Source organism: Tachysurus vachellii, chromosome 4 (genome assembly GCF_030014155.1).
Source record: "Tachysurus vachellii isolate PV-2020 chromosome 4, HZAU_Pvac_v1, whole genome shotgun sequence".
NCBI lineage: Eukaryota > Metazoa > Chordata > Actinopteri > Siluriformes > Bagridae > Tachysurus > Tachysurus vachellii.
In genome coordinates, this window is record NC_083463.1 from 7740313 (window position 1) to 7764818 (window position 24506).

A 24506-nucleotide genomic window follows, 5' to 3' on the forward strand; every position below is an offset into this window, starting at 1 on the left:
ACACTCGTCTTCTGCCCATATGGACGAGATGGGATTTGAGAGCCAAAAAACCTTGTCAGTGGTTCATCCGTCCTCAGTCCACTGATACCGCAGATACCACAGCTGACGGCACCCACAAGATTTGCAGTTTCGGAGATGGCTATAAAGATCAAAGTCAATCAGGTCTTCTTCAACTATGAGAACTGACTGTTCCCTTACAATCTAATCTCGCAGACCTTGACATGCACCACTGTTATGGAGATGTTATTCTCTTCATCTGCGAGTAGACATAATAGTTTATCTCCTGACAGCAATTTCCTTGATCCTCTTAGTGATGATGGCAAGATATTGAAGAAATATCATACAGGCAAATTTCATAGCTTTTACAACAGCTTGATCAACCTACAATCTATGCGTCGGACTGCTCTCTTCTCAATGCAATAGAGAAGTGCTTTGAGCCAAAAAAGAAGTGGTATGAGCAATTTTATATACGGATTACAATGTAGAAATGTATTCATACAAAGGTGTTTCATTTGAATGCCTTTGAATAAACAAAAGCAAATCCATAAATGAAGACCAATATGACTAGCCATTCAATCAGGGTGAAAGAAACAGCGTTCAATCCTGAGCAGAATAATGTTTCCTTGTGGGTTTCCTTGTACTAAAAACAAACAGCTAGGCTGAATAGCTGCTCTAAATTTGCCAAAGGTGTGACTAAGTGGGTGAAAGATCACCCAGTCGGCATGTATTCCTGCTTCATCCCCTGCGTTCCTTGGATGGTATCTCAATACTTAAGGCATTAGGCTTTTGATTAGAAGGTCATAAGTTTAAATCCCAGCATTTCCGGTCAGCCACTGTTGGGCTAGCGAGCAGGGCCCTTAAGCTTTAAATGTACAGTTATATATCCTGTTTTAATTGTAAGTTGCTTTGGATGAAAGTAAATGAAAAATTCAGTAATGACCGTGAGACGTCTATTCGCGAACTGATCAGATTACTGAACATAAATTTGGCCCTCACTATTTATATTGCATTTTAAATGAGCTTAATTGTACCTTGCTTAATTTGATTCAATTTATTTGTAAAGCGTTTTCTCAAAGCAGCGTTACAGAAGTATAGAAATAGAAAAAGAAAAAAAATGTCAAGTTTAAAATTAAGTTACTATATATCTCTAATATCTATCCCTATACCTAATAAGCAAGCGAGTGTGTAGTTTGTTTTAGTCTGTTTGGTCTGTAAACAGATCAAGGGGGCTGTATTTAGCATCCTGAAATCTTTAATCCAACCAGCTCTTGAAATGTAACACTGTACTCTAAACGCCAGACTGTTGAATTACCAAACCATAAACTGTGCTTACTCTGTGTGTGTGTGTTTGTGTGTGTGCATGTGTGTGTGCGTGTGTGTTTGTGTGTGTGTGCGTGTATGTGTGCGTGTGCATGTTTGTGTGTGCATGTGTGTGTGTGTGTGTGTGTGTGCGTGTATGTGTGTGTCTGTGTGTGTGTGTGTGTTTATCAGCCGAGTCACAGAACCAAAATAAATAGATGGAGCATTTAAAGGTGCCTTTACACAGATAAGTTAAGTGAATTCCAAGTATTCTATCTTACAGCATGTATGCAGGATTTCCTTGTTGAGTGTATTTTCATTTATACAGACAAACGTGCCTGTCTCTCTGTCTCATGGCTATTGGCATTTACAGAGGCACATGAAAGGGCCATGAGGACAGAAGGGAAGGCAGAGCTCAGCAGTCTCTGTGCTCCCTCAGCAGCGGTGAAGGCCTGCTGAGACCCGACACTCATTGCTCATACTCAAACACCTTGGATGTCATCAGCCACGCTGCCTAAAGGTCACACAGGGGGGAGCAGCCTCTATTTCTAATGTCTGCTGATTGATTCCCCAGGGGCAAGAGTAAGAAAAACTAATTAGTGTTCTGAAATATAAAGCGTATGTCTTTGTAGCTTCTTAGAATACAATGCACTGGATATTTACAAGTTTAGTTCAATGTTGTTTGCGGGACAATTAAATATAAATTAAATATCTTTATGATTTATCAGTAGTCGACAGCAGGTCCAGACTTACATTTGTATGAAACCACAAACCTGTCTTTTAAATCTACTGCAATTGCTGAATCATGTTTAGTATTCATTTTTAGATGTTATGAACGATAAGCTGTAAAATTAACAGCATAAACAATCACAACTAAACAGATCTCTATTATCTTGTTTGGCTTCAGAGAAAATCTTCACTGATCTTCACACAAAAAAATTAGTACCCATGAACATGAATATGTCCTCTGCTGATTTATCAGTCCTCTCCTGAAGAGGGCAGTGTTTCCTCTCATCTAAAGTACCGTACATACATCAGTGGTTTCATATCTCCCATCACATCTGAGGTCAGATGACTTTGAGTGTAATATTATCTGTTTGGAGCAGCATTAAAATGTCATTAAAAGGAAACAAAGTCAGGAAGTCAGTCTGCCTTCATCACTTCCTCCAAACTCTGACATGAGCATTTTCTTTCGAGTATGCTAGTGCTCTACTTATTCCTGGTGGAAAATTCACACCGTGAATCGTTAATTGTGCACTTGATGCTGCAGCATCTAGAATTTGTAGCGCTCGATATAATGTAATGTAATTTACTCATGTAAATGTACTCTCCTCTCTGTCAGAATGTATAAGTGGGTGTGGATCATGAGGGTTATTGACAGCTACAGTGATGATTCAGAAACAGATGGGAAGGCATCCATGACAGGAACACAAATACAGTAGGTAGAGAATAAGCTCTTTTTTTTAAAATCATCTCCTCCTACTCACATTCAGTCTGTTGTTAGTAGACTGTTCCAAAAGATACTTTACTGTTTTAGTTTGTTCACTATTTAATATAGTTTGAAATAACATCTTTGAGAAGTTAAACATATATACATTATACTGGATATACATTCATTCATTCATTTTCTACCGCTTATACGAACTAACTCGGGTCACGGGTAGCCTGTATCTCAGGCGTCATCGGGCATCGAGGCAGGATACACCCTGGACGGAGGGCCAACCCATCACAGGGCACACACACACACACTCTCAATCACTCACGCAATCACACACTACGGACAATTTTCCAGAGATGCCAATCAACCTACCATGCAAGTCTTTGGACCGGGGGAGGAAACCGGAGTACCCGGAGGAAACCCCCGAGGCACGGGGAGAACATGCAAACTCCACACACACAAGGTGGAGGTGGGAATCGAACCCCCAACCCTGGAGGTGTGAGGCGAACGTGCTAACCACTAAGCCACTGTGCCCCCTCTGGATATACATATATAATTTTAATTTTTGATATTTGATGTGACATACAGCTAAGTACGGTGACCCATACTCAGAATTTGTTCTCTGCATTTAACCCATCCAAAGTGCACACACACACACAGCAGTGAACACACACACACCGTGAACACACACCCAGAGCAGTGGGCAGCCATTTATGCTGCAGCGCCCGGGGATCAGTTGGGGGGGGTTCGGTGCCTTGCTCAAGGGCACCTCAGTCGTGGCCGGCACGAGACTCGAACCCACAGCCTTAGGGTTAGAAGTCAGACTCTCTAACCATATGTATATATGTTCTTCCAGCCCTTTGCTTCACCCACATTGGTTAACAGGATTTTCTGACCTGAAATTTTGTATGTAAATGATCTCTGTTCTCACAGGATGCTTCAATAGAGCAGCTGCGTTGCAGAGCTTACAAACTGTCACTCGTTCATTTTCAGCAAGCAGTTTATCATGGTCGCTGTGGACCCAGAGCTTACCCTGGGAACAATGGGAGCCAGGCAGGATGTGACCGCAGTCCATTACACAACATGAACAAACACGTTCATACAGTATATGTTCATATCTAGGGGCTATTCAACTACTGACATGTTTTGGAGAGGTTGAAGGAAACCACATAGAAGGTGTTTTACCAGCTGCATATATTAAATTGTTTGAGGCTTTTGAATTGTAGTCAGTTTTAAAGAAGACTCGTCGTGTCTAAAGCTCCTATCTCAATAAGGAACCCTCTTTCTAAGTCATGGCCATAAATATTTGGAAAAATATATTGTTATTTAGGGGGGCACGGTGGCTTAGTGGTTAGCATGTTCGCCTCCCACCTCCAGGGTCGGGGTTCGATTCCCGCCTCCACCTTGTGTGTGTGGAGTTTGCATGTTCTCCCCGTGCCTCGGGGGTTTCCTCCAGGTACTCCGGTTTCCTCCCCCGGTCCAAAGACATGCATGGTAGGTTGATTGGCATCTCTGGAAAAATTGTCCCTTGTGTGTGATTGCGTGAGTGAATGAGTGTGTGTATGTGCCCTGCGATGGGTTGGCACTCCGTCCAGGGTGTATCCTGCCTTGATGCCCGATGACGCCTGAGATAGGCACAGGCTCCCCGTGACCCGAGGTAGTTCGGATAAGCGGTAGAAGATGAATGAATGAATATTGTTATTTCATGCTGTCTAACATAGTATATTGGAGTCTAAATTAAATCATGAATATGAGCTCAAAGTGCAGACGTTCAGTCCTCATGTAAAATAATCATACATTTATTTGCCTTTTTTCTTTTATAATTGGTTGCAGATTTTTTTTGCCATGAAGCTTGGAACCTACAGAAATCACCGGAAACTTGGTTTTCACCCTGGAGATGCTCTGCCTCTGCAGCTGTTTACTGCAGCTCTCTGCACTTCTTTCTTGTTCTTGGGATCAATTTTGAATTCAGTTTTGCCTTCAGCAAGTGAAATGCAATGATGATTGAATTAACCGCTGCAGAACATTCCATTACTCTGAGTTAAAAAGATCTTGGTTTGCTTTGGAAATATGCTTTTGTGAATGAGTTTTAAAGCATTTGGTTGAATCCTACAGTACCTGAACAAATAATATAACTCTATACACTTCCAGAATTAATTTAGCTCCTTTTGTCAGCAGTCACAATATCAAGAAATACAAGGTAACCCGTTTCCTTGGCACCCATACAAGGTGGTATGGTTCAAATCTTGTGCAGTACGTTCCTTTCTGTATACTCTTCTCTTCTCATAATTTTAATACAAGCTGGTGTTTGTCTCAATCCACAGGATGTTGTTCCAGAACTGTTCCAGATATTATTTCTTCTGGTTTCGAAGGTTTACAAATGTTTATATCTTACGTTGAACCCTTTGTATACTGACAAAGAGATGCTGACCTCCTGAAAGTGTTTGTGTCCTGGCCAGCTGATGTGATGGGAAAGAAAGGAAAGAATTCTTCTATCATCCATACCAGTTGTTTTCTGTGTTTCTTATGTACCTTTTGATAGAAGCCTTTGTTTTTGTCACATATACATTACTTAACCCCATTGCGTAACCCCAACTTTGGAGGTCGGGGTCAGAGTAAGCAGAGATGGCTTCCCTGAAGCAGAGAGGGTTAAGGGCCTTGATCAAGGGCATAACAGTGGCAACTTGTCAGTGCTGAGGTTTGAACCTTGATCAACAACCCAGAGCCTTAACCGCTTGAACCACCACTTCCCTAATGATATTCCTGCCCTAATGATGTTCCTGTGCTTGTCAATGCATTTTTTAAGAATGTATAAAATATTTGATTTGGTCACCTAATATGTGTCCTATCTCTCTGTCAGTTTCTTTTTTTATTTTCATTTTCAAACTCTTTTATTTGCTTACTTCTAAGTATATCATGAAGGATTAACACACACCTGACCAATAAATAGCGGAGCAGCCATTTTTCCAATAAGTTTCTCTCCCTTAAAAAGCAAGGATCACATAAAAAAAAACTGGGAACTGCATTTTGAGTGAATATTCATTATTTAATTTAAATTCCGATATAATATAAAAGGGCCTTTTTACACCTGGTCACTTCATGTGTTTTCTCTGATCCGATAACTATCCGATTTGTTAAAACTCTTCCATTTACATTAGGCCACATAAATGCGTCTCGGCGAATCGGATATCAATCCGATCTTTCTACTCCCGCCCAAAATGCAAATATATTTTACCTCATTTCCGTTTCTGGCGCGATGCACGACTGTGAGACTCACTTGCGAGTGACGTACTTCCGTTTGGGAGGAGTAAAGCGCTGACGTATGTGGCTTGAACAACCACATTCATTTACACCTGTCCAGTTTCATCTGAAATGCGTCCCAGACCACCTCCTGAAGTGGTTTGAACGATCGGATTTATATACGTCTCGAAAGCGTTTCGGAGGGCATTTAGACCTGGTCTTTTTAAGATCGGATAGCTATCGGATCACAGAAAACGCATGAAGTGACCAGGTGTAAAAAGGCCCGTAGTTATAACAGATAAAAGGAATTGGCTTGACTGTAGATCATTTCCTCTTGCCTTCTTGACCCAATAACAAAGTCAACTGAGCCTGCTAATCATTTTTATACACAGCACAAAAATGCAGTTCGCTGCTTTATTTAGTGCTTCCCTTTAATCATATGTAAATAAATGGAAAATAGACAAAAAATTAACATGCAACATAATCTTTAATCGTTTGCCCTTATATCGCTACTGGGGAAAATGACAGTAAGGTTAAAGTCTTAAATAAAGTTAATAGATATGTGTACTCACTGCCTGTGATTTCGAAGAGCACTTTGTCATTGAGGCCTAACCTCAGCTCAGGCATTCCAGAGAGAACAACCTTCAGTTTGATGCAGCCCAAAATCTCACTGCGCAGGACACTGCCTGTAGCACTGACCTGCGTGAAACAGAAGAAAAACAGAAGAGAGGATTGAAAATGAAAGCGCATGCCAGATACAATCTCAAAACCATCAACATCATTATCACTAAGTGGAAATAAAAAACATAGGCAGAAAAATGGATTTCAATTGAAGAAGTGAAAAAAAAATCAAACTGCAAAAGAGAAAGCTGTATGGGTGAATAGTAATGCCCCATTAGAAAGCAATGAGGTGATGGCCTTTCGAAATGAAAAATGGTGCTCTAAATAGCTGCACTGGGCTGCCTCTCAGTCTGTGAACCTGAAGAGCAGCAGAACGTTCACCCTAGGACAAGGCAGAGACCAGACCCACGGCAAAAGTACAACACTCTAACTGTTCTTCGTGACTCGATGTACGTAGGGCTGGAGATCTTGGGTGTGCCTATAACTGTGAAGAAGGCACAGAGGCCACACTTCATTCAATAGAACTACTGTAATGCCCCTTTTCCACCAAAAAGAACCGGGTGCTGGTTCAGAGCTAGCACTGGTGCTGGTTCAAAGTTGGTTCCACTGGCGAACCTTCTAAGAACCGGTTTGCCTTTCCACCGGCTAGAGAGCCGTCACAGAGCCGAGTCTGACGTCACTGTATACGTCTCACGTGTCTCAGCAACTTTAGCGCAGCAGCGGCAAACACAAACACATCAACAATGGTGGATGTTGCTTTACTGTTAATGCTCATGGCTTTGTGAACCTACATTGGCATCCAAACGCGGCGAATCCAACGTGTACGTGCAGCTCCATGTAATCTGTATAAACGGAGGTTGTTGTCGAGAAAGTACATAACGTTATTTTATCATTAACACAGAAAAAAGTTAGCCTTAGCATGTAGCTACTTACTATCATGTGTGCTGATAATGTATCATATCGCGATAAAGTAAAAGTGTATTAAACATTAGTATACTTAAGGTATATTATCAAAGCGCTAACAGTAGCCCCGCCCACAGCTCCTGACACAAGCGGTTCTTAAGTGTAGACCAGTAACGTTTTGGTGCTACTTAAGAACCACTTTTCCTGGTTCAGAGCCGGTGCTTTGGTGGTCGAAAAAGAAAGAACTGGTTCTAAATTAGGCTCTGACTCCGAACCAGCACTCGAACTGCCTCGGTGGAAAAGGGGCATAATAGGCACACACAAACATCACACCACCTTCGCTTGGGCTAACAGGCACAGACACCACACCTCTGTCACTGGGATTAGCAGGTTAAGCAGTCACACCTTCTTCTCTGCAGTTAACAGGCAAAAGGGTTACACCTCTCCCTACGACTTACAGGCACAAAAGCCAAGCCGATTCCAACATTAAGGCAACACCACCTTTACCTCCTCAGAGGGAAGGTATGCTACGCTAAACTGACAACCATAGAAGCCACATCTCTTGACTGCAAGTAAATGGCACAAAGGCTTCACCTGTTTCACACAGGCCATACCACCTCCTACACAAAATCACACATTCCTTACTAGGGATAACAGAAACAGTGTTTGCACATACAGTACATTCCAGGCTACACCTCCTACACTGGGCCTGACAGGAATGACAACTAGGCACAAAGGTCATATGGATACCGTATGCAGGGTAACAAACTGAAGTTTACATTTACGGCATTTAGCAGACGCCCTTATTCAGAGAGACATAAAAAATGTGCTTTGAATCTCTATCAGTGAACACATTAACACTGGTTCACTAGGTTACAGACTTATTAGTATACCGTCAACCTAATAAACTCTGTTCAGGGTTGTTTTTGTAATGTTGTTGTTTTTTATATACACAAACAGGGAAAATAAAAGCTAGATTAAGTGTTTCAATAAGAAATACAGTAGGTCTTCACCCGTCATTGAAGATAGCCAAGAGACTCTTTTAGGACATCTAGGGGAAGTTCATTCCACCACCTACCACCAAGTTTAGTATTGTCTGGATCATTAGCATGCAGCAAAAGAATTTTGGTACGAACACTGACATGTTTTGCTTCAACATTTCTACTTAATGACTTAATAAGTAATTTCTTAAACAAACCCCACAACCTCAGTACAACATCAATCCACTGTATGTTGGATTTGATTTAAATCACATGATGGGCAATGAGACATGTTTAATGGTGAGTGTGGAAAGGGTGAGATGGGCAATGAGACAAGTGTGGAAACTGTAAGTGTTCAGGTTAAGGACACAGACCTCCCATTCACTTATTTATAGATAGTTGGGTCCATTTTTATATAAATGACTCCCCTTACAGGGCACGGTTAGCACGGTTAGCACGTTCGCCTCACACCTCCAGGGTTGGGGGTTGGATTCCCGCCTCCGCCTTGTGTGTGTGGAGTTTGCATGTTCTCCCCGTGCCTCGGGGGTTTCCTCCGGGTACTCCGGTTTCCTCCTTCGGTCCAAAGACATGCATGGTAGGTTGATTGGCATCTCTGGAAAATTGTCCGTACTGTGTGATTGCGTGAGTGAATGAGTGTGTGTGTGTGTGCCCTGCGATGGGTTGGCACTCCGTCCAGGGTGTATCCTGCCTTGATGCCCGATGACGCCTGAGATAGGCACAGGCTCCCCGTGACCCGAGTTAGTTCGGATAAGCGGTAGAAAATGAGTGAGTGAGAGATGACTCCCCTTACACTGCTGACAACCTTATGAAAGTCTCTTTCAAAAATACAGTGTACACTGTTCCTAAAAAATGAAGAGATTTGTTCGTCAGGTTTCTCTTACCTGAGAAATTTGCCTCTCTGTGTTGGGACATGCACAAGCGGAATAGTGTATTAATATACAAATCTGTACATTTCTGGCTGCACTGGAGTATGTCTAATCAGTTTGCTCTGCTAATGTTGCTCCATTACAGCGGCATCTCACCAACATGTACAAAAAAAGGGCTCATTGACTGCTTACAGAAACTTGGTACAATCAGAGCCTGTGCCACTCAATTTACTCTGTGGAAGACAGTTCCAGGCGCTTATTGACTCTGGACACAAGAAAGAAAAAAGCCTCTTTCAGGAATACTGTCAGCTGTATCAACTCTGTGACCGAATACAGATCGTCAGTATAAAAACTAACACTAAATGTATCACCTCATTTCACAACCATATAAAATCCACTCAAGAACAGACAAGAAGCATAAGCAAATGGGGAAAAAAATTATTCCAACTAACCATGGTTCCAACCAACAAGCAGTCCAAGCACAAGCACAGGAGTGGACATTCATTAGCTAGCCCATTAAGCTACTTGGCCAACTAGGGACAAATGTGTATCTATGGCTTTGTTGGTGAATGAGGTATGAGCGAGATCTTTTTTTCCTTGCATTGCACTATAATACATAGCTGGTATCTTCATTTGTCTTCTTTTGATATGTTTAAGGAGATTATGTTTAAACTTACATGACAAACCATTGTTTTATTAAAGTCAATAGAAACAAGGGTATGTATTCTTTCCATGACCCCCAGACCCAAAATGTTCTTGAAAAATATCTATGTCATGAGCAGAAATTATTATTTAAATTATATTTAATAAATTAAAAACAGGGGGGCACGGTGGCTTAGTGGTTAGCACGTTTGCCTCACACCTCCAGGGTTGGGGGTTCGATTCCCGCCTCCGCCTTGTGTGTGTGGAGTTTGCATGTTCTCCCCATGCCTCGGGGGTTTCCTCCGGGTACTCCGGTTTCCTCCCCCGGTCCAAAGACATGTATGGTAGGTTAATTGGCATCTCTGGAAAATTATCCGTAGTGTGTGATTGCGTGAGTGAATGAGAGTGTGTGTGTGCCCTGTGATGGGTTGGCACTCCGTCCAGGGTGTATCCTGCCTTGATGCCCGATGACACCTGAGATCTGGCTCCCCGTGACCCCAGGTAGTTCGGATAAGCGGTAGAAAATGAGTGAGAGAGTGAGTGAGTGTAAATGGGTGAATTTACCAGTAGGTTGACAGACTCAATGACATCCATAAACACTTCATTTTTCCTGTATTTGATGCCCTCCGACCTCCAGGACACAGCGTTGGTAACAGTTGCCGGGGGGCGTGGTGCACCCACCTCCAGTTTATGCCCTTGCTGGGTGATGTACCTGTAAACACAAACAGAATTAACCAACTAAATAAAAGCGCAGTTCACTGAGTGGAATAAGATATGAGACAGACTTGAGGTGAACACTTGGGGTATTTCAACACGAACAATTGGGATAAACGATAGTTAATAGTTATTTTTTATGATACACCCATGATACGAGCATAACCGCTGTGCAAAAAAAAGGTAAAGAATAAATCAGAACAGGGTGTTGTTGAAAAAAGATGTAATGTTTCCAATACCAGCATGTCCTGATGTGTCGTATTCTTAATATCACAGCAATACCACATACTATTTATATCCATTCATAGATACATTAGTTATGATACCTCAACTGCGATAGGATGATTTAGGGTGGCAACTAACTAGGGACGCAAACATGACTACTCGTATCCCCTTGCAACCTTAAAAATATCCAGAGGCACTGAAAAAGAAAGAAGCGCACCAGAAATAGGAGTCTAAGCATTTCAGAACTATTTCATTGGTTCTAATGCAAGTGGGTATTGATCCACTTGTGTGTACAGTGAACATTGCGCTGTAGACGGTAAACACAGCTCTGTTGTTAGTGTGTGTCCTAGTGCAGCCAGAGACTCCTGGGATGAACATGAGCTCTACAGAGACACACAGGCACACAAACAACCTGTTTTTAATCTATTTATGCCACTACATGGTCATGGTGCATACATTAAGGCTTATTCAAATGCACGAACTTTCAAATATTTCATGGACTTTAACTTCATAGACAAAAGAAATAGTAGTTGAAAGAGAATAATTAGTATGAGAGAGCATGATAAACCAAACAAATGCATAAATATAAATACGCATATTGCTTATGCATGGTGGCTTGGGTTAGGGTTAGTAATCATAAGGATTATGTCAGGGGGGCTTGGAATATACTATAGCTAAAAAAATTTAAAACTTGGTGTTTGTATTTTTGTTACTCAGCCAGTGTTCGTCGGTCTGTTGGACCCGCTGCATTTTTGGGTTTTTAATTTAACACAATCCAAAATTTGATGTTAAAATACTCTACAGATGTTTACTTCATCCCAATTACAAGCAATATAAACAGCATATATGGTTAATATTTGCCCTTTACCTTTATTACATCACATTTTCTAATTAAAGTGCTACTCGTTTTTTGTTGTTTTTTAATAAAAAGTAATAAAAAAAAGAAAATCAAATTTAATCAAGTTATGAGTGAAAAAAAATCAACAAATTTACAAGGAAGCAAAGTTTTTCAAAACTATTGACGTTTATGAATCCCACAGACCCGAACAACATACAAGGGTTAAAAGACATTAGTAAAGCTGTGACTGAATAAGCAAAACTGTCTACATTCGCTCATATTGCTCTAAAACCCATTGATTAGTTCTGATGCATTCAGCTGTGATCAAATTCCTTTAAGTGCTGAATGGATTCCACCTGTGTGCAATTAAAGTGTACCGTGGTCTCAATATAAATACACCTCTTCCATATGCTGTTAAAAAAAACAGTTCCTAAACAAGCAGCATCATGAAGACCAAGGAGCAAGACTGGGACAAAGTTCTGGAGAAGTATAGGTCCCAAATTTTAAATATGACAGTGCTAAAAACGTTTTTTTTTTCCAGTTAACCTCTGTGTACAAAAATGTACAGCATTCCAGTGTTATTATGCAAATCAAATTTTGGATTTTTGATAATCGATGGTGTATCTTTGTGTCTGATGTGCCACATGACATCAACCTGTTTTTAAAAAGTTCTCCAGCACACAGAGCGTAAATACAGTGCAGTCAGTGTGCAGATACGCAGCTGTGACTTGAAAACGCTGGATAGTGCTGGTTATACTGAGTGACTAATAATGAATAAACAACGATTCTGCCATTACTCACTCCAGTAAGATCTTGCTGTCAGTGGTCTGAGGGAATCCAAAGTCCATGACCTCATCCATCAGCTCATAGACAGTCACGAAGTTGTCGCGTATGCTCTCCTCCTCCAGAACCTTAAAATACTCAGTGAAAACCTATAACACATGAGCACGGAGTGTGTGTTAATACTAAGAAAGGATTTCACCAGGTTCAGACAAAGTTTTGTATAAAAAAATAAAAAAAATTAATAAATAAAATATAAAGCTCAACTATAGTTGAAGTCATATTTTTACAGAGGCTTTGTAGAATCTTTGTAGACTGTAAGTATGTGGTCGCCTAGTGATTAAGGTGTTGGGCTACCAATCGGAAGGTTGTGAGTTCGATTCCTATGTCCACCAAGCTGCCACTGCTGGGCCCCTGAGCAAGGCCCTTAACCCTCAATTGCTCAGTTGTATAAAAATAAGATAAAATGTAAGTCGCTCTGAATAAAGGGCGTCTGATGTAAATGTGTGTGGAATCTGCAAAATGTTAATAATTAAACAAGTAAATCAAGAGAGATCACAACATTTGCATTTTGTCTTTCATTATGTACTGTTGGATGACTGGTGTGACTCGTCATCTTATTCTTTTCTTTGAGTAATGTCCTTGATAGGCTACATAAGAATTGTACATGTTTCCCAGAATTCTATATAATACCAATTTACACTGATCATGCTGCCTTAAACAGGATTTTTGCACCATTTTGTAATAGTTGTATACAGTATGAGTCCCTTAGCTGACCTGTGAAGTGTGAAAATATGGATCTCAACATTATATAGCCGCTGTTGGAAAGTGGACAAATATGCAGAAGTTGATGGAAAACCATACAATGATTTGGAATGTTGTTAAATCAAATAACAGGTCCTAGAGGATTTTTCGGAAGAACAGTGGGCAGTTTAACCGTTCGGGATAAACAAGCTGGGGATTGATCTGCATGGACAATCCCTTGACGTATGGGATTGTTGTGGATGGGGTCGCCCGGAGACTGTCACGCCTTCTTTGAACCACTGTTGCATCAGTCAGCTTCATGATCGGGGCTTCATCGACGATCATTTGAAGACTTCGGCAGGAAGGAATTAAGCACACAGAGTTCTGTGGTGAACTCTGAAATTGCACTGACCAATTAGCTCTTGGTTGCTTAATTCCACTCAATTATAAACTGTTGTAGAATGGACATTATTTAGATTGACATTATTTCCTGTCCAGTGTCATTCAAATGAGGATGATTTGAAGTCTGGTTCTTCTCACGGTTTCTTCCTCATATCATCACAGGGAGTTTTTCCACTCCACAGTCGCCTCAGTCTTGTTCTTTAGGGATCAGATTTGGATATATATAGTAACTTAATTTGAAACTTTAAACTTTAAAATTTTTATTCTGTTACTTTACTTCTGTAAAGCTGCTTTGAGACAATGTGTGTGAATTGTTAAAAGCGCTATACAAATTGAATTATCCCAAAACGTGAAAACTGTCATTGATCATCCAGGTAGGAACGCACCATATTAATAATCAGTTGTATGTAAACATTTGAAGTGGTTCATTTGTGTGAATTACTGTGTCCTGTAGACTATATGTAAACATCTGTTGTGTGTAATAGCTTCAGGGCAGATTCTGCAAGGCATATGTAAATGTATGACCTCAACTGTATATCCAAATACACCAGAGAACTGTTGACTTCTTGAGTTTGATTAGTCAAAAGAAACAAGACAATAGTGCAAGCTGGAACTTTAAAGAAAACGGTGTGTATTTGTTGATGTGCAGAGTTTTTATGTAATCAGACTGTCGGGATCTAGCCAAGAACTTTTTGCCATGTGTCTTTTGTTTACATTTTGTGTTCGCGTATCTGCCCCACCTTGTCTAATTCCTTCCCACTTCAGCACACCTGTTACTTATGTGTCTAATTGTCTTCCCTATTTATCAAAGCAAATGCGGAATCCTAGTCTTTGTATTTTTTTTCTAGTGCTCGGTTTTTGAGTTTTGGTTTTCTTTTTCCCCGGTCAGGGTTTTTCCTACATTGCAAATTTTTTGGCGGCGCCAAAACGATTTTTTTGTCCCGCCAAAGCCTTATTTGATCTGTAATTGGGTTTTGTGAGTGAAGCAGGCTACTGACAAAGTGACGGAGAGAACAAGCAATTATAATGAATGGTTAAAGCAATTGGTCTGCCCGTCAGTGTCTGAATCGGTGTATAACAAATCATTACTTCTTAGAAGAACATACACATCTGAAATGAGAAAGTAAGTGTGCTTACCCCATTTAGCAAGAGTGTTTAGTAAAATTTAGCCTTAATAATACACAGTATGTATAGGCCTATGACAATGTGTAGTAAATTACCTATAAAATCATTTAGTTTAAAGTTAGACTGGAGTGAGATGAAACAAAGCAAGCTGGTGCTAGCTAGCTGCTAATTTTATAAAATTTTATATGGTAAAAAAATTACACTATTATTTTTAAAATTACACTAAAATTACGCTGTGTGTGGATGACCATGTTGGTCAGCCACCACTGAAGACCAATTTTGACCCAGGAAAAACCCTGCCGGTGTTTCCCGGTTTTGTGTTTTTATGAAATAAAGCATGTGTTTTAAGGTATTCCTGCATTTGGGTCTGAATTTTATCCATGAAGACAACCCCGTTTTCTGACACAGATGTTTGGAAAGTGTCTCCAGTGTCAGTACTTTGAAATGGTCAGAGATAAAAGGCTGTAACTTGTAAGCAGAATGGCAAAAACAATACAATAGAACAGAATAGAACGGAATAGAATAGAACAGGGGCATAGAAGCCTTTATTACTGTATCGCCACATATATATTACAGCACAGTGGAATTCTTTTCTTCACATACCCCAACTAAAGAGGTTGGGGTCAGAGTGCAGGGGCAGCTATGATACAGCGCCCCTGGAGCAGGGAGGGTTGAGGGCCTTCCTCAAGGGCCCAGCAGTGGCAGCTTGGCTGTGCTGGGCCTTGAACCCCGATCCTCCGATCAACAACCCAGAGCCTTAACCAGTTGAGCCACCACTGCCCCCAATCTATATAACGTAACAGGAATAACCAATCGCTTCTGCCGACGTTCCACGGTATGTTACTACTATGTAAAAACGGATAAAAGCGTGTTCTTTAATAAATAAAAATTGTTAGAGGAATAAAACACCACAGAACACACTATTATAGTAAATTAATCAACTTCCAGGTGGTAACAGTGCATCACACCACAACCTTGTTTATTGTTTTACTTTAACGCCACACGACCAGTTTTTTATTCCATATCTAACACCTACCCAGGGTCTCCTTCTAGTGTGAGCCATTGTCCATTGTGTAAGAAAGCATACTCACCTCCACTATCTTGTACAGAAAGGAATACACCAGAGCAGCATTTGTATTCCTCTTAGTCATTGCTACCACTAGACACGTGACTGTTAAGGATCTTTTGGTTTGTCTTGAACATGTATGCAGGCCTTCAGAGAAAGACACTGTAAATTATATAAAAATAAACGATATAATACAGCAAGACAAAGCAGGGAATGGAAATAACTGCATAGTACTGAAGGATACAGTAGAGGTTGTTGTGTTTTATGTACAGGAAGTGGGTGGAGCCATGGCTCAACAGAGGTGATAATTCAGCTTCTTCCTCCCTCTTCATCATGATAGGCATGAGGTGGTCGATCTCACTCATGTTAACATTGCCCATGTAGTTCCGGCATATAAGCACCTGAAGGGGTGACAGTAAACACCATTGTATACAAGCAGTCGTATATATATATACAGGGTTCCCACTCTTTTTCAGAGATCATTTTCCAGGACTTTTCCAGGACATTTCAAATTTAGGAAAAAAAGACAAGGATCACAGATTCACGGCCTAAAGTAGTATGTTCTTCTCTCCAGAAGTCTTAAAAACAACGTACACTTTATGGCTATTACTTAACTATAAAATTAGAAAAACACCAGATACCCACACACAGAGCTCTTTCAAACGAGTCATTCAAAATACGTATTCATTTAGGAATAAAGAAAATGACGGTATTTATGATGATATTCACTTTCACGAACCATTCGTTAATAAATGCCTACTCAAAGAAACGCCATTGTATGTTGCTAAAAAGGAAGTGACAGGAGTGATCCTATGGTTAGTGAAGGATAGAAAGGAAGTCACTTAACTCCTTGTTTAGTGAACTGTTGCAAAAATCAATATCACATTTGCAAACGTGTTTTTAAGTTTATATAAGTAAACCTATTATAGGTTACCATGCATGCTTTAGTTTGCTGTGCATTCCCCTTGCACATGATATTCAGATTAACAAGGTTAATATAACCTGTTTACCCTGAAAACATTCGAGCACTTAAACCATTCCTAGCACCTGAAACCGCCAACACAAGACAGCGTCATCCGTCACAGCGAGATTAAACAGCATAACAAAAAAACGTCAAAACTCAGCGTCCCTGAACAGAGCGCTTTCTGTTACTAACGTTAATTGTTTCGACCAGTTGTAAACTGTTCTTTAAATGATCAAGAACATTTATAATAATAATTTAATAATTAAGATAATAAAGTAAATAAAAATAAATAAAAATAAAATAATAATTTTCCAGGACAACAAGATTTTTTCCAGGACAATTTATGTTTTCTCTCATTTTCCATGTGTTTTCCAGGACTGGAACATTGGTCATTAATTTTCCAGGATTTCCAGGTTTTCCAGGACGCGTGGGAACCCTGATATATATATATATATATATATATATATATATATATATATATATATATATATATATATATATATATATATATATATATATATATAATTGGCACATAAAAATCGAACAAGTACATACACTACAAATCATGCATCTAGTTATGCAATACTCATGGTATACAGGAAATGTTATGAAACTCACATTCCGATGCTGCAGTAGATTATATCAGTTTCAGCTTTATTTAATCATATGAAAAGAGCTGATTCACCATGAGTGAGTGAGTGAGTGAGTCAAATATTCAGTGACCTCCAATAGCAAAAATATGAAACGAATCTTCTTGGCAGATGTTCGGACTTCTGAATACAATCGCATTCCTTCATATGATAGAATTTGCACGGGGGTGAGATTGAGATAAGAAAAACATTCAGGAAATACATTAAAAAAAATGTTTAGGTCTACTATTTTAGGAAGTGCATATTATAATTACCTGTCTCAAATCGCATTGTTACGTTCGATAATATTTAAATAATAATAGTAGCAGTCGTGTGAACCTTTAGGGCCGTTCAGTCTATTTTTTAATAGAAACGCCGCGTTATAGTGCATGGCGTCACATAATGTGTTCAACATGCAGTTTGCATTTTACTAATTACTGCTAACTAGATGTTAGCATCTTAGCTGTGGTTGATCTGCTACCTTTGATGAAAGAGGAAATGAGTTGTGGTGTAAGTCTGTGGCTGAGCAGTGAATCAATCCCATTACAATTCATTGGTGTTTGTATCCAATTTATTCTGAGCAAGGAGTAATTGCCAAGATTAATCAAAATTAGTCAAGATTAGGTCTGTAGTGGTTAAGTAACAGGGAATAACATTACTGTAGACTAGACTATACTACAGAAATCAGGCTTCAACAGATGGCTACACTAGACTGCTCTCCCGTTGCCAGATTTCCATTTATTGTGCTTAGCAATTTCTATCATGCCTTAACCTCATGATATTTTACTCATCCAGAGCGACTTATTGTCTTATCATGTTATCTAAGTACAAACTGGTGTGTCATGGTGTTGGCATTTTTACTTAGATTCACATACCTTGTTGTCAACTGATTCACTAAAGACCTAACTTTACCTAAGGTGAATCCTATATTACCTCTCCAACAGATGTTTTGACTGATGTTATTCTTAGTCTGTGACCTAGTGAACCAGTGTCAGAATGTAATTATTGATAGAGACTCCAAAGCACTTCACTCTGGATAAGTGCTTCAACCAAATGCCATAAATGGAAATGGAAATGCATTTAAGCTTGACTTGTGTTGTTGCACACTAATCCATTCAACTGCTTGAAATTCACAAAAAATGTAGAAAACACCTTTTATTTCCTGTTTTTTTTCTTTGTAATGAGCTCTCGTGTGTTTTTCAGCTGATTGTCAGCTATCAATGTTAGCTAGTTAGAATAATTAATTTCCTACCCATGTAGCTGACTATGCGTACTAGTTAACACTGATAGTGACAGCTAAAAACTCATGAGTGCTCATACCAATTTGCTGCTATGACGATGGCTGAGTACCTTCACAGTTATGATCCCTCGCGAGCTTTAAAGGTGGGGTCTCCGTTGTTTGAGAAATGCTTCAGAAAACTGCATTGGGCCGCCAAACAAAACAAAAAAAAGCAAAACAAACGTGTAGCCAATGAGCAGAAAGGGGCGTGTCTTGTCAACATGGGTGGAGTGTTCAGTGCGCATGTGTGACATTAGCAGAAAGCGGTATTAACATTGACATGGAGGATAAAAACAAAGAAAGAAAGCGAAGAAAGGCTTACGATAAGGCAAGAAGTAGGACCCGAGAGACCTGAAGGAGCAGGAAGGCCTGCAATGGGACGCCGAGGCGCTTTTTTCCTTTTTGATAGGTGACTAACGTTAGTTTTGCCTTGTTTCACAGAACTAATATATGCCTTTGTCCTTTGCATGATTATGCTTGTGTGTCATTTTTGCTTGTTTGTTTATCTGCAATCGTATTGTTCTTCCCTTCATCTATGATAAAGACACATTTCTTTCCATTAGTTGCCTGAGTTACGTATGTATGTGTGGGCGGAGCTATCAATAAAGGGGTGGGACCCATTTGGGTTAGGGGTGTGTTTGTTTTGGTGATTTCAAATGTCAGCATTGGCTTTCAAACAATGGAGACCCCACCTTTAAGCTGAATGTCACTCTGGTGTTAGCTAGTTAACATTGCTGAGAGCATTAAATACATTCCTTTAAAGGTATTTTATCTAAACTGTTGCTTTGCCCAGATCCCTAAGTGATAAAGAAAAATGCAAACAGTTTATACAGATCCATGTCCAGTTTTATCCCCTTTAGCAATAAAATGTTTCTTCATCCTGTAAATGTATCATTAAACAAACAATGAAATGAAAGAAAATGTCAAACGTCTTCAATCACATTGCGTTTTCTCACTATTTTCTAGGTTATTTTTACTAGTAAGGAATAAAAATTCAACTATTGCACTTTTAGTTAAATTTGATGCACTAAATATCAATTGATTCTTTGATTCAATATTAGTATTAAAGTATTAATAGTATTAAAATATCAAAATATGTTTGTATTGTATTGTATTGTATTGTATTGTATGTCTTTATTGTCCACCAAGGTGGAAATTTTTCTTTGGCTCACCAACACTTAAAAATAAGAAAAGCAAAAGGAACTGGAAAATAACACATAAAAACAAAGGCCAATATCCGTTAGAATATCACATTATCACATCACATCACATCACAGTATCTCAGATTACACTTGTTTTATCAATTGCTTGAGAAATTCAGACATTCAATAACAAATTTAATAGTTTTCTCGATATTGCGTATTTCTCGATATTGATGATTGGTGTGACTTGAGTGACTGCTGTGTTGACACTGACCACATATCACCCAGTGATATAAAAGGTGTTTATCATATAACATGGATTATTTTTTTTCTGGTTAATAAATAATATTTTTCTCATAACCTACATTTACTGCAATGTAATTCCTTGCATTCGTTTAAAACACCTAGTTAAAAAATTGAGTATAAAATAGCGCTAAGGAAACGAAGGAGTGTGTGCCAATCTAATGTGGAATGCCTTAAGGTATTGGGTTGCTGAAGGGCACAGACAGGAAAGCTTTCATCACTACTGCTCGAGACCCAGACATATCACAGATTAATCCATCCGTCTAAAGCCCTCTGGCTACACACACTACTTCTTGGCCTTCGTTTGACTCTCTCTCTCTCTCTCTCTTTCTCTCTCTCTCTCTCTGTCTTGCAGTCTCTCGTAAGATAATTATTCCTTACTAAGGAATGAGAAGATGAGCTATTTCAAATTCAGACACTGGCTTTTCATTATAAGACTAAAGACTCAGACTAAAATAGACTAAAAGAAAGATCAGTGTGTGAGAACAAAATAAATTGTTTAGAAGAAGTGTGTACAATACTAGGTTACTGCTCTCTCTCTCTCACTCTCTCTCTCTCTCTGGCTTGAAAAAATATTGTTTTTCAAATAGTATAATCTACCAAAACTACGTTTTTACAAAGAACAGATGTGAAAAAAGTTATTTAAAGTTATTAATAAGCACCTGCTGATAGTAGGCATAGCGGATATGATGCTAAAATGCAGGGCTGCAGAGATGTGGTAGCCTACCAAGGTGTTGGGCTACCAATCGGAAGGTTGTGATTTCCATCCCGGCACCACCAAGCTGCCACTGCTGGGCCCTTGAGCAAGGCTCTTAACCCTCAATTGCTTAGTTGTATAAAACGAGATAAAAATGTAAGTCGATCTGGATAAGAGCATCTGCCAAACGCTGTAAATGAAAAAAATGTAAAATAATAACTCCTACAGTGATCTTGAAGGTATCGTCCATTCTTGTGTAGAAAAAAGCTTTTTTTTCACTATTTTTGTTAAATATTTACTAATTGTATACGTTATATTAAAATAACAAAAAAATATCATTTTTTTTTGTTGTTGTTGTTTTGGTCACTGTGATTTTGCTTGCATTTACCAAACCTACATATTTTATATTTATATTTTATATCTATTTACAAATTGTATATTGTTAAAATGTCCATCAAATGTTTTTAATCAACCGACAGGTGTTTAGTGTTCAAATGTAATTTTCCCACATGACACAAAATTTCTGCATGTCGTAGACATTATGTGACACAACGCATGATGCAGTGTCTACATTTTAAGACGTACACTCATTATATTCGTCACCTTAACCATCGAACTAAATATTTTTTTCCAGACTTATTTCCTTTCTTAGTTTACTTATGTGCAATTTTTTTACATATAAATTATTGATGTTTATTTGTAGCATCATGTCCATTCAAGACAATTTGTTTAATATTAATGCATTTAGACTCGATCGTCGTGCCGAATGAGCCCTTTTCTAGGTCTTGGTCTGATCCTTTTAGTCTATCTATCTATCTATCTATCTATCTATCTATCTATCTAAAAAGTGGATGTTCTGTAAATGCCTTTTCATCATTAACTATTTCCAGTTGAAATACAAATGAAGAACAACACCAGGTTATTTATCTAATCTACATCAGGTTCCATATAGTATACTTCTGCTTTTAATGAGACCAGCACTTTAATAAAGTTAGAGTAAGAAGTGCATAATGGATGAGTCTGAACACTAACACACCTCATTGTTCGGTTTGTGTGGTACCCATCAAATATACAGGTTTTTAGTATACAGGACTATTTGTATCGTATGTAATGTACATTATCTACCTTAAAAGCTTTTAAATGTGTATTATATCCACGTTTCAGTGTTAAAAACAATACTAAAGATTCAAAAACACTTAATATTATAATGTATATGGTATATGTATTGTATATATACACTATATATATATATATATATAAGTATATATATATATGTATATATATATATATATATATATATATATACACATATATATATATATATGTATATATATATATATACGTATATATATATATATATATATATATATATATATATATATATATATATATATATACACACATATATATATATGTATATATATATATATATATATATATATATATATATATATATATATATATGTATAAATACACACACATATGTCACTATATACGTGTATTTATACACATTAAAGTCCATCCTGTTCTTTCCACAGGTGCAACTCTGACTTCTACTAGATCATTAAAACACTTTACCTTTCCCTTCAGATCCAGGATGAAGATAGCAGATGCTGCCATTCTGCTCACACACCCGTTTAAAATGTTTTTTATAACCTGGTAATGTAAGATTTTATAGTAAACCTCCAGAAGACAAATAAAAGACTTCCATCCCTCGCGTGCTCTCTCGCTCTCTTCCGGGATCTCGTGCAGTCCAACCGGTTTGGCAGCTTTTTGAAAGGTAGCTGGAGTCGATTCAGTTTTGTTTTTTTGTTTTGTTTTGCTTGTTGTAATCTTTCAGGTAAGCTTTATATTCAGAGCCATGCGCGATAAGTTGTTTTAAAGCGGGGTTACGTTGTAAAAGCCACCGCGTGTATTATTTCAGAATACTAACGCGAAACGTGACGGAGGTGTGATGGGCGAGTCGCGAGAGATTTGTTTCTTTATGAGCGAGTCTTCTAGACGAATCGGGAGAATCGATTCACTCGCGATTCGCGAACGAAACTAAAGTTTCGACTGCTTTCTCTTTATTTAGATAGGTAGGTAGGTAGGTAGGTAGGTAGGTAGGTAGATAGATAGATAGATAGATAGATAGATAGATAGATAGATAGATAGATAGATAGATAGATAGATAGATAGGTAGGTAGGTAGGTAGGTAGGTAGGTAGATAGGTAGGTAGGTAGGTAGGTAGGTAGGTAGGTAGATAGATAGATAGATAGATAGATAGATAGATAGATAGATAGATAGATAGATAGATAGATAAAACTAAATAAAGTTTTGACTTGTCTCTTTATTTTGCAATAATAGAATTAAATATCGAATAATTATATACTATAATATAATATTGCATTATAGTGGGTTAAAGGAGCAACTGCATTAGAAATGTGTATAGAATATATAATATAATAAAATATAAAGTTATTTTACATATATGTTATTTATTTATTTGTTTGTTTGTTCGTTTGTTTTATCTGTTGCTCAATCGGTTGCAAGCTTGCATTAAAGTCATATGTAGCTAAAAATCTGGAAAACTATTAAACATACAAAACACAAAAAATAGAAATGTCTTCTATAAGCCATAAATGTAAATGTAACCTACATTACCAAGATTTTGTTGTGTAGTTCTTGTAAATTGTAAAAGTAGTATGTCTATTAGTGTTACCGTTATGACATATGAACTACATATTATATATGTATAATATGTATAAGATATGGTGTAGGTTTATCATTTATAAAAATGATAGTGTTCTATCTAAGTGTTTAGTTAATAAACATCTATTTTACCCAAATATTCCAAAAAGGCATTTAAAAATCACTTTTAATTTGAATTTAATTTACATCTGTATATTTACAAATATTTCTGGCGAATAAACTGATAACGAAAAATAAAAGAATCGAATCAGTACAGTAAGTCTTAGTGAGAGTGACCACAGTGTTTCATGTGACATCTTACTAAGCATTAATTCTAGCCTGTTTGTCTAGTTAAACCTGTTAAAATTTTGATTATCTGTTAATTTTGCCAATAACCCTTGAAGTTTAAAATAAAATTTAACAAAAAAATGTATAATGATTTACTGTACAGTGTTACTAGAACTTTGCTCGCAGTGTTTTTAGTTAGACAATACTTGAAAAAATGTTTCTGTAAGTAAAATTATTGTAGCAATGCTTTAGCATTTGTGAAGAACAAATGAAGAACATCAGAAAACTTGACGGATTGAAAATTCTTAGTGCCAAGAACTTAACTTAACTTTCAAGAACAACAACAATTAGAAAACACCATAGTAAGGTAACTGAGTTGTGTATAGGCTATTGCTTGGATCGTGTTTTTTTTTTATTTGTTTTTGGTTTTTTTTTTGTAAAAATCACCCCTTGTATTTTTTTCACGACTAAAAGAGATATTCAGACTATTCATCATTATTCAAAGATATTCAGTAATATTCTACAAAAAAATAAATAAATAAATAAATAAAAATCACATGCTCATGGCTATGCTTCAAGGACCTGACTTTCATTACAACTGATGTAAGCAATTTGAAACGACACAGCAGG

General features: G+C 38.1%; 1 protein-coding gene across 1 annotated transcript in view; it reads right to left on the bottom strand.

The window, feature by feature from the left end:
- The window catches only part of ap1m3 (adaptor related protein complex 1 subunit mu 3), a 31056-nt gene extending 8151 nt beyond the window's left edge, over positions 1-22905 (bottom strand). The window contains exons 1-6 of the mRNA XM_060867524.1: positions 22497-22905; positions 16149-16305; positions 15930-15997; positions 12589-12719; positions 10575-10722; positions 6550-6676 (exon numbers count right to left, since the gene is read on the bottom strand). Coding sequence (XP_060723507.1) covers positions 6550-6676; positions 10575-10722; positions 12589-12719; positions 15930-15997; positions 16149-16305; positions 22497-22538 — 673 coding nt within the window. The 5' untranslated portion in view covers positions 22539-22905. The remainder of the gene's footprint in view (positions 1-6549; positions 6677-10574; positions 10723-12588; positions 12720-15929; positions 15998-16148; positions 16306-22496) is intronic.
- Between the last annotated feature and the right edge of the window lie 1601 nt (positions 22906-24506).